This window comes from Benincasa hispida, chromosome 5, assembly GCF_027475165.1.
Source record: "Benincasa hispida cultivar pf3 chromosome 5, pf3_genome.v1.1, whole genome shotgun sequence".
Classification (NCBI taxonomy): Eukaryota; Viridiplantae; Streptophyta; class Magnoliopsida; order Cucurbitales; family Cucurbitaceae; genus Benincasa; species Benincasa hispida.
Window position 1 is genome coordinate 3279926 of NC_143482.1, and position 11375 is coordinate 3291300.

The 11375-nt window shown below is 32.5% G+C and overlaps 1 protein-coding gene and 1 long non-coding RNA gene across 2 annotated transcripts; both read left to right on the forward strand.

Moving 5' to 3' along the window:
- Positions 1 to 5610: 5610 nt before the first annotated feature.
- LOC150035847 (uncharacterized) lies at positions 5611 to 6741 on the forward strand. The gene is made up of 3 exons (XR_016529702.1): positions 5611 to 5750; positions 5834 to 5986; positions 6626 to 6741. It is a non-coding gene; the product is annotated as an uncharacterized LOC150035847 (long non-coding RNA).
- Positions 6742 to 7526: 785 nt separating this feature from the next.
- Positions 7527 to 11090, forward strand: LOC120078057 (Tetraspanin family protein). The gene is made up of 6 exons (XM_039032250.2): positions 7527 to 8289; positions 8858 to 8957; positions 9428 to 9508; positions 9589 to 9693; positions 10372 to 10551; positions 10654 to 11090. Exons 1-6 carry the CDS (start codon positions 7970 to 7972, stop codon positions 10702 to 10704), a joined length of 837 nt encoding a protein of 278 aa, XP_038888178.1. The 5' UTR covers positions 7527 to 7969; the 3' UTR covers positions 10705 to 11090.
- Positions 11091 to 11375: the final 285 nt, after the last annotated feature.

Here is an 11375-nt window from a genome sequence, read left to right on the forward strand (position 1 = left end):
AGCTTTGTGTATGCCTCAATTCGTCTATGAGAGATCAAGAAGTAGATAGAACTTTGCTGGAAATCCTTTTCTTTTCTTCTTTGTTTGCATGACCTGAGAGCAAAAGAAAGGTTAGTAATTTGATAAATGGAATAATGGTGAAGAGTGAGTAACATGTGGCACTCTCTATTATATACTTTGTTGGCATGCAAAGATAGTAAGTTTCTTTTAATAAGATTCTTATTTGTTTTTTTCCCTCATCCCTAATTATATTAATGACAATTTTTTAATATGTCCAAAAGGAAATTAACTTCGTAGGGCGACTACTTATACTCAAATTATAAAACACTATGAAGCAAACTGTTTGAAATCCATTGAAATTGAACTTAAATTATAGCAATGTATATAGTTGTATGAGTTTGGCTTTATATAGCCTTGGGAACTTAGCAACCCACATATTATTTTTATGCAATTAGTTACACAATAGAATGTTGAGGTCAATAATACTTTGGGATTTTGCTTGTTTTCTTGTAGAAAATTTATATTCTTCCACAACATACTATGAAAGAAAAATGTACCAAAATTTTTGGTGCATGGAGCATATAATTATTGAGGTAAAAACTTAATGTCAGTAAGCTTTCTCTCATGAGTTATCCTTGACACTTTCTCCCTCTCGATTTTGACTTCTTCACATTCGTCAGCCAGGTTCAGTTTGTTCTTTCAATTTCTTTATACTCTTTGTTTTCTTTTCTTCAATGTTTTAATGTTGGATCATGAGGCTGTTATAGAAGGTTTGTTTTTCCTTTAGTTTTGGGGAAGGTACAAGTTACTTAGACCATGCTTAGGAAGCTTGGCAACCAAAATTTGAGTTTAATTATATTCTTGAATCTTCCATACACAAATCTAAATCTAAAATTTTATAACTAATTGGGTTTCAATTTTTTAATATTGATCCAGCTAAAGAGACTCATCCAACTGAATTAAAGAATTTTCAATGCTAGGTAAGTAAAAGGAGTCCTCTTTTTTACTTGTTATTTGCTACAATATTGCTCTTTATTCAAGTCTGTATCTCCAAATTTAATAATTAATAAAATGATTCTATAAATTGTGCTTTGCTTTCAAGGATTAGTTAATTTATAAGTACGCACAAATTTAATAATTAATAAAGAGGGAAAGATAAAATATGTACTACTTTTTTATGTTGATAATCACTAGATTTAACCAACTAAACTTTTGAAGAATACATAAACAAAACTTTTGTACATGATAAATTCAACTTTTATTTTGTATTCGTGATGATTTATATACTGAGATAATTGTATAAGTGAGTTGGATAATATAAAATAAGGGTGAAAAAATCTGAACTGCTCGATTCGGCTCGAGTTGGATCAAATTGTAATAGAATTAAATTATAATCGAACCAAAACCGAACTTAAAAGTTAGCTTAACGTTTATTCTCCCCTATCTCCTTTTCTGTTGCACGAACTCTCAAAAGAAGAATCTCCCTCTGTGTCGCATGAACTCTCAAAAGAAGAAGGCATGGGTTGAACTTCACTCTTACACCTAGAATTGTAGAAAACAATGAAGAGGAAGAGAAAAAAGAAAAAGAAGATGAAGAAGATGATGATGATGAAGCTTAAACAAACACCAAAGCGGTGGGTTGAAGAAGAGGACGCCAAAGCAACGGCCGGTGGGTTGAAGAAGAAGAAGCCGAAGCACTTCCCTCTCTAGCTAAAATAATCCTCCCAAATCCCAACTTCCTTTTGGGTTTTACTTTATATTCTCTTTACGCATCAATACCCACCCTGACCCGGCCCGACTAGAGATGTCCACGGGGCGGGGTGGGGCCGGATCAGAAATGTCATTCTCCATCTCCGTTTCCACTCCCCATTTCATTTCGTAAAATTTTTTAAAAAAAATCAATTAATTTAAATCACTAATGTGAACCAGTTTTAATTAAATAATTATTTTTATCATTAAACGGTTTATTATGTTAGTTTTACATGACAATTTGAATTTAAAGATAAATTACTCAAATTTTGGCCTAAAAATACTAATTAATTACTTAGAGTAGAAAGAAATAAATATGAATCAAATTATTAAACATATTCATTATCTTTCCCAATAAATAATCAAATTAGAAATTTAAATGTAATATTTATATAATAATAAAAATAATATAACATTAGATAACTATACTAAATAAATATGTAGAAACTAATGGGGAGGGGATGTGGAACGAGGCGGGGGCGAGCATTCCCCATCCCCGTCCCCTTTTAGCTCACAAAATTTTTTTTCCCCCACTCCCTCCCCATTTTCCGCCTAATCGGGGAATCCCTTGGGGCGAGCCCCAGGGTCCCCTGTGGAAAAATTGGACATCTTTAGGCTTGACCATATCCAGACCCGAACGAGATCGGGTCGGACCATGTCGGTTTCTACATACTCAATTGGGATCGAGTCAGACCTTTTTTTTAAGAACAATAATCCGACCCGATCTGACCCGTTTACCCCTCTAAAATGCAAAATCTTTATAGATAACAATGGAATAACAAACAAAATTACATTAAATTAAAAATAAATATAAAGAATATTACTCTTTTCATCTACTCCTCCACCTAATTTAGGGAACAACAATAGGAACATAAGCATTAAGAAAAAAAATAGGAGATTGTTGAAGAGAAATAACAAAAACAAAATTACATTAAATAAATAATGAATACGAAGAATATTACATTTTTCTTCTACCCTCCCCGCTTAGTTTAGTAGACAACATAACAAAAAGTTCATAGATATTGCAAAAACACAAGACATCATGACAAAATATAAAAGAGAGAAAAAGAGACACCTTAAAAAATTGAGATTGTAATTTTCAATTTATTGAAAAAGATTTGAGAATCAAATTTTAATCTGATTTGTATCTTAAATCAAATCTAGAAAAATAAAATAAAGTTGAAACCAATTTTTCATTTGTTTAACGTGTTAATATAAACAGATAGACCCGAAAATTTATATGGATTAAAAAAATGGAATTTTTTTTGGTTAAAAATCGAAATTAATAGATAAAATTAGATTTTTTTTTTTTAATAATTCCCATAATCTTAACGTGTATGATAGATTTTTTTTGTTGGGAAATTTGTATGATGAATTTTTGTTGGAAAATTTGTTTTAAAATAATAATAATGAGATTATTTAAAGATTTAACATGAATTAGATCAAACGAGATTTTTATGGTTGAAAAAATTAATAGATAAAATTATATTTTTTTAAAAAAAATTCTCATCATCTCAATGTAGATGATAGATTTTTGTTGGAAATTTTGTTTGTGTTTAATTTAATATAGCAAGATTATTTAGGAATGAATGTGAATTAGATAAAATGAGATTTTTATTGTTGAAAATTAAAATTATTAAATAAAATGAGATTTTTTTTCATGTGAAATTACATCATATGACCTGTTGATCATTGACTAAAAAGGACAAAAAAAAAAAAAAAATCAAAAGTTTCTCATTTTAGATAGTATAGATATAGATTAAATATTTTGTCTAATAAATTTAACTTTAAAAAGGCTTTTTCCAATAATTCATTGTCTTACTTTTAATTTTATTATCTTATATATGTATTAGATAAAGTTTTAAATAATATTTGTATCAATTAAAATTTAAGTCAATATTCACGTAGTAACATAAATATTTTATCATACAACAATTATATTGACAAAATTGAATGGATATAGCGAAAGTACGTTCAATTCAAGTGGTAACATAACAACTCACGTGGATCCTATTTTATTAATTTTATCTTTTATCTATATTATTATTATTATTATTTTAATTTTTTTTTTTTTTTGGAGGAAACATTACTTTTATCTTTTGGCTATTTTTGAGAATGACGGTGTATATGTGGCTATTGAATAAAATTTCCCCAATTTCTATTACATTGGGCCATGGTGTTAATATTGGCCCATTAGAGTTCTTCCTTAGTTCTATTCTTGATATCTTCCCAATTTCAAATGGGGATTTATATATATATATTTATATATATACCATTTTTCTAAGGAGTTGTTAGGGGCCTAATATAAGTTGAGATGAGATGAGATCCAATATCATCTAAATGTTTGGAGGTTGTCTAGCCCACTGGTTTGTAAACAGTAATTTCAATTTGGAGGGGGTGTTTCGTATCTCTTCCCTCACACATCCCCTCTCCCCTTTCCCTTATGCGTATCTCTACTCTCCCTTTTCCCTCACACGATTCCATTTCACAGATCTCATTCCTCAAATCTCCTCTCTCCCCCGTTTCTCATCCCTCAGATCTCTGCTCTCCCTTTTCCCATGCGATTCCCATTTCTAAGATCTCATCCCTCAGATCTCTATTCTCCCCTTTCCCTCACACGATTCTCATTTCTCAAATCTCATCCCTCATATCTCTTCTTTCCCCTTCCCATACGCGTTTCTCATCCCTTAGATCTCTCATCTCAAACCCTCCAATCTGAAACTCTAACGTCAAACCCTTATAAGATCTCTCATCTTAAATCCTCACATCTGAAACCCAAACCCTATCGTCTAATCCTCAGCTCTCTCGTTTCATCGATTCCTTCCTACATGCAGATCTCTCGATTTTTTCTCATAGTTTCTCAATTGATATGTTGATTTTTGGACTAGTCCCCTTTCCCCTTATCGCTTCAATGAAAAGCTGAACTAGCCCCTTGTCGCTTCGATGGTCCTTTTTTCACCTGTAACCTATTCTACATTGGATTTTGGTTTTTGGTTCTCTTTTAAGTTGTCGATCGTTGAATGCATGGTAGGGGTTGTTTGAAACTCGATGGGGGAGATGATGAGTTATTTCATTTGATTATTTCTTCATAATATTTATTCTCTAATATATTTCATTTTTTATGTTCTAAAATTGCATTTATTTTTTTATTTTCAATTTCATTCATATAATTCCAATTTGTATCAGTTCATAGTTTATTTTTTCTCTATTGGGTTTGAAGTCTCTATTGTATTTAATTATGTGTTCCAACTCATTGTTGTGTTTGAACTCTCTGTTTAGTACGATCAAACCATTTGTTGTATTTCATTAAACTCTCTGTTGTATTTAATTATGTATTCCAACTCATGCAATGTTCAATTCTCTGCTGTGTTTAAATATGTGTTCCAACTCATGCAATGTTCAATTCTGTGTGTACTTTTCAATATTGCATGTTGAACTACACCATGATTTTAGTTCTATTTTCGATCAATTCCAATGGAATGTTTAACTTCTATTTGTTGTGTTTAACTCCCCATAATTTTATTTTGCCTATTTTAATGGTTGCTGAATTACACCATGATTTTAGTTCTGTTTTCATCCAATTTCAATGGAATGTTTAACTTCTGTTTGCTGTGTTTAACTCCTCATGATTTTACTTTGCTTATTTAATGGTCCACCCACTGTTATTTATGTTTTTGTTTGCTAATTAAACTCCACTCACTTCTATTTAATGCTTTTGTTTGCTATTGAACTCCACCTTTTTTTTTTACATATACATTAATGACTCAACCACACCATTAATGACTCAACCACTTCATGAAATGGATTGAGTTCATTTATTTATGATCTGTAAAAGTAAAATCTGAGACCTATCAAATCTATATTTAATTTATTCCACTTTTTTTGGGCTTCAATTAAATGTTGAACCACTCACTTCCTCTTCTCTTCCGTATATAACCTCCTCCTCATCCACCTTCAATAATTCGAGAATCCTCCACATCCAAGGCTTTTTTTCCAATTTGGTGAGTTGTTTCCATAAACCAAACTTTTCGTTCTATTTTCTTCTTTTCCACTTTCTAACTTTTGTTTGTTTGATGAGTGGTAGGATGTCATTGTGTTCTTTCACCTATCGAAAGTGTTAAGGTATCTGATTGTTGTCAGATCATGCACACTTTCACTATCGTACATCTCCAGGATGTAAAACACATCTTACGGTATCTGAAGGGTTCTCTTGACTGTGGCCTAACCATCACTCCAGGTGGGAAGAAAGTCATTGCTAACTCTTTAATCGATGTTGTTGAATCTCTTTCCAGAAGGACTAGTCTAAAGCTAAGGTTGCTAAGTCAAATAAATCCCAATTGCTAAAATAGAACTGGTAGTAATAGCACATCAACAAATGCCTTAAAGTTACATTTAACTTGAGCAGGAATTCTATTGCCACATATACACATACACACACACATATATAATAATAGCTCATATCTATCATATCTTAAAGCTGAGGTCAAAACTTGTATCTATTAGATCCAAGGGTTCATTTTATAATATTATGTATTCATGGGTTCCCTTGTTCCCATCATCTCTTGGTTAATGGTTACGTCTTAATTCTACAATGGGTCCTCAATAAATTTTTTTTTTTTTTAATTGAACCTAATCCTAGAACTAAAGTTGATGTCTTTCCAAATTTTTTATTGAATTAAACCTAGCCTAGAGCTAAGATCGAAGAATGTATCTATCATGTCCTATATTTATCGAACTTAGCCTTAGAACTAAGGTCGATGTCTTCTTAAATTTTAGTTAAATTGAACCCAGTCCTAAAATTGAGGTCGAAGTCCATGTCTATGAAGACTCATATTTATCGAACCTAGCCTTAAAACTAAGGTTGATGTCTTTTCAGATTATGGTTAAATGGAAGCTAGTTCTGGAAATGAGGTTGAAGCCTACATCCATCTCGGACCAAAGCTTTTCTAACCTTGCCCTAGGACTAAGGCCAAAGTCCTTACTAATTAAGGTGAGCCATCTACTTTCATTACAAATTAATAATTTTCCTTTTTTTGAAAAAAAGGCCCAAAATACTTTAGCTTTCCCTCTGTCCATCTTTATATACTTTCAAGATATATAAAAGGAGTAAGTTGTCTGACTTTTTTTTTTTTTTCAAATCTTTTCATTTAATTTTATCTTCCACTTTGTTCATTGTTTATCATTGCTAAAGCTAAATAAAATAATAATTAAAAAAAAAAAAAACTAAACTGGTAAAATTTGAATTTGATTTGAAGTTTTGATTTCTTTTTTTTTAAAAAAAAAAAAACCAAAGTTTAAATCAAATTTTAAGTAAATAGAAAATTATAAAAATCACGCCTAAAATATGAAGCAATTGCAATTATACTCTCAAATTTTTAGTGGTAAAAATTGAACCATCAAACTTATAAGTATAAAAATTGAACTCTCAAATATATAATTATTATAAAAATATTAAAATAAATTAGACTCTTAAATTTATAATTATTATAAAAATTAGACTCCAAAGGATAAAAATTTATTTGTGGCGAATTTTTATCCATTAAAGGTTTTTTTTTTTTTTGCGTAATTAAAGTGTGGGATTGGGGAATCAAACCTCTAACCTCGAAACTGATAATATAAGCACTATGCTAGTACAAATCACTGATTAAAATTTTAATTTTCATACGTAAATAAAGATGAGAGTTTAATTTTAATATTTATATAAGTTTTAACATTCGTTTTTTACAATGGAATATGTGAGAGTGTAATTACAACTTACGGTAACTGTTTTGCAATTTGCCCTTTTAACTAAAATTCTAACACTTTCCTTAAATAGAATTATAAATAGTTTCTTGCTCTTCTTCTTCGTTTCTCTCAGCAATACCGTAATAATGTAATAACAAACTCATTCAAAATCAGCGAGAGAGAGAGAGGGAGAGGGGAAAATTCAGTGGTTTTTGTGAATAATCTTAGTTTCTTAATAATACAGCCTTGCTTTGACCCGATCGATCGTTTCGATTCGAATACTGAATCGAGCCCAAAAGGATCCCAAAGCCATACGATTTGTTGCAATTACCCCTTTCTCTCAACTTTTTTCTTTTTCTCCTTTTACAATTCTCTCTCTTTTGCTCTCATTCGCTGAAAGTTTCCCCCTTTTCCTCCATCAAAAACAAGGGTAACCCTCAAATTTTGAATTAGGGTTCGAATTTTTTTACCTTCCCTTTCCGACGAAGAACAAGTAATGGGTCGCACTTGTTGTCATGTTTCTCTCGCTTTCATCCTCAAATGCTTCAGTTTTCTTCAAGCTTTTGTTGGGGTTTCGATTATTGTTTATTCGGCATGGATGCTTGATCGCTGGAACCACCATGTTCCTGTTTCTCCACCTCCTCCTATACCGGATTTGGCTCCTTCTCCGGCTCGTTCGGTTTCGTTTTATTTAAATTCTGAATCAGTCGCTGTTAACGATCGGATCACCGCTATGAATTTAGCTACCAATTTGGCTCCTGAGTTCGAGACGGAATTAGAGCTTGATTTGAACGCTTTTAAGCTTCCAGCCCCTTGGTGAGATTTAATTGGGAATTTCTGTGAGCTTTTCGATTTCTTGTGTTTCTTGTGACTCTTAATTAGGGAAATTCCATGTAGCAGCGTATTTATGAAATTGGGAAGGTTTTCGTAATCAATGATCTTGTGGCTGCGTATTTAAGTCGTTAGGGTTGGGATTTCGTTCTCGAAATTAATTCAACTTGACTTTTCTTTTCTTTTCTTTATTCTCTAACAATCATTTATACTGTTTTGAAAGTTAGTTCCGTATGACTTCAGTGGCATCAATTTTACTGTTGATTGTTGTTGATGAAGTGTTATGGTTTGTTAGCATGGATATGATTGATCATGGATGGATGAGGATTCTTCTTTGAGAAGTAAACTAAACCTGAATTTTGCTAAAGTCTTCTTCCCATTGATTCTCTTTCTGTATTTTCATTAGGTAGTTCTTTAAGCTATGAATCTCTCAATTTTATGCTAAGTTATCGTTGTGATCATTGCTGCATATTGGTTTCTGTCGTCAAGTGTTGGGTTCAATAGGCTCATAAGATTGGTAATTTGATGCTTTTTTTGTTGGTGGTGGTGGCAGGTTCATTTACTCATTCATGGGATTTGGCATCTTGTTATGTTGTATTACATTAGTTGGCTGTATTGCAGCTGAAGCAATAAGCGGCTGCTGCCTCTGTTTCGTATCCTACGATATTTACTTTATTACAGCATGTTTCTGAGTTCTAGATATTGCCTTTCTCCCCTTGAAAAGTTACTATTTTGGACATTCAAAATACTTTGATACTGTATTTATCTTTGCTCTCGAGTTAAACAATTAAAAATCATACCCCTCGTTACAGAATTCGTGAGAACTGATAGAAACTTGCTATATGTTCATGTGGAACTTACTGAAGAATTGCATTCCAATTGTTTAATTCAAGCAACATGGAGGAGCCGGGGAGGAAAGACAAAGAGGATGTATTTTCTTTCGTTGAACACTTCAACTTATTTCGTCTACTCTTGGAACTTTGATCCTTTTTTTAATACAAGTGCATTTACTCCTCCCAGCTCTTTTCTACTGTTATCCTTTGGAGTGGGAAGTACTTTGTTTCTTGATGAGTGAACATTTATTTCTATTTAGTATCTCTTTTCCTTAACCTAGCAATCCTAGTATAACATGCTTATTATGCTGTTTATTCTCGTTGAAGTGGCTTTGGTGGCATTTATTGCAATTGATCGCCGGTGGGAAAAGGTATTTTTCTGTATATGAAAGCTAATTTATATATGCCTATGCCTCTGTCAATATATTTTACCTGAAAACGATTGATGCAGGATCTTCCGTTGGACCCAACTGGTGAGTTGGACGGACTTTGGCAATTCATTGAAGACAACATCGATCTGTGCAAGTGGATCGGTATCGTTGTGATTTCAACTCAGGTAGAATTGACGATGCTTCATTTTGTGGTTGAATATTAATAGGCTAGATTGTAGATAATACCTTTGAGCTTTGCACCTTGTTTTACCGTTACCTCTATTCTTTAAGAAGTTGCAATATTGTCTTTAACCTTCCGTTAATATTTCAAACTACTGTTGGAGTAGAAATCGTTTATAATTTCAGATGGAAATTATGATGCATGGTGGTGACTTGGAAATTTGGGTTCCAATTTCCATCTGGTGTCACCAGAGGAGCACCATTTTAGGTTCTAATTTCATCCACATTCTAACAAATTTCTACTCCAATAGTAGTTTTGAAAACCTTTATAAAAGGTCAAGGATAATATTGCTACTTCGAAGGAACATAAGGAATATAGATACTTTTTAAATGATGGGCAACGTTTAGAGAGATTTCTTTTTTGTTATTTAGCCAAATTCTAATGGTCATCTGAGTGATACCAGGGATGAAAGTATGCTCTTATAGAAGTTAGTATATATTCCTAGAATTTTGTTTCTTCCAATCCCATTTTAGGTATTACTTTTTCATTATCTGGCTCTGTGATGGTGGCTTATGTTGCTTGTTTATGCAGTTTACTTGAAGTTTAGAGTTTTAATCTCTCGGGCACTATTTGATTATACTTGTTATGGCCATTCACTCAAGTCTTTCATGCAATCTCTCAGGCGTTGTCTCTGCTGCTAGCAATTATCCTGAGATCCATGGTTTCAACCCGTAAAACTGAGTACGACACAGAAGAGGAGGTTGGTGCTCAAGATAGAACACGGGAGCCGTTGCTTAATCCACCAGCAAACCAAGCTTCTGGTGCCCATTTTGACCTTTGGGGTGCCCGCATGAGAGAGAAGGTATTGTGTTCTGCCATGAACTGTTCTCTTTTAAGAAAGGGGAGGTGGGTAAATTCCACAACATCTGTTTCTAAATGTAGTTTCATTTCCATCCTTTTCCAGTATGGATTAAACAACAGTGACAGATACAATTCATCAAACCAAAGTTCGTAATCAAATCGAAAACTCGGGCAGTCAAAGAAACAGAAAGCCTTGCTTGCGCAGATCAAAGGAACCACGACGTTACTACCAGATTCTCTCTTTGCTACGTTGTTATTTAACCTTGGACTTCAATCAAAAGTTGCAAGGTGAACTGGTCATTGGTGTCTGTAAGTTTCTGTTCGACTATACGTCGTGTGCTTTGATTTTGGTTGGTCTGATAGGATAGGTTGCAATCAGCTTTGTGAAAGAATGGAATGTTCTGGTGTGTATGATGAGTATGTGAATATCATCGAAGTTGAGGAATTTGAATGAGTTATTTTTCCATTATAATCTTGTAAAGTTGATGGTTGATGTTAACTAAATGAGTGAGATCTAATCTTATGGATTATTTGTAGAAACCTTCTTTTAAGGGTTATAACTATGACGGCTCCTTCGATATCCATACATAAATACACATGTTACTACTAGGCATGTATAATTCGACATAAAAGGGACATTTTGTATGGCTGTTGCAGGCTGCAGCTGATCAATACAAACTAATGAGTCAAAAGCTGCAATATAAAAACAAGACTCCTTTAATTATTAGGTTAAATTATTAAAAAAATATGAACTATTCATTTAAAAATTGTAATATTACTCTCAACCTTTTTTATACTTAAAAGCCTTCCCTATGAACATAGTGT

What these genes read in the sequence shown, in the direction of transcription:
- LOC120078057 (XM_039032250.2), top strand. Translation starts at nt 7,970, where the DNA reads ATGGGTCGCACTTGTTGTCATGTTTCTCTCGCTTTCATCCTCAAATGC. An exon ending in GCGGCTGCTGCCTCTGTTTC is followed by an intron (nt 8,958 to 9,427) that starts GTATCCTACGAT and finishes TAGCAATCCTAG; the next exon opens with TATAACATGCTTATTATGCT. An exon ending in GTGCCCGCATGAGAGAGAAG is followed by an intron (nt 10,552 to 10,653) that starts GTATTGTGTTCT and finishes ATCCTTTTCCAG; the next exon opens with TATGGATTAAACAACAGTGA.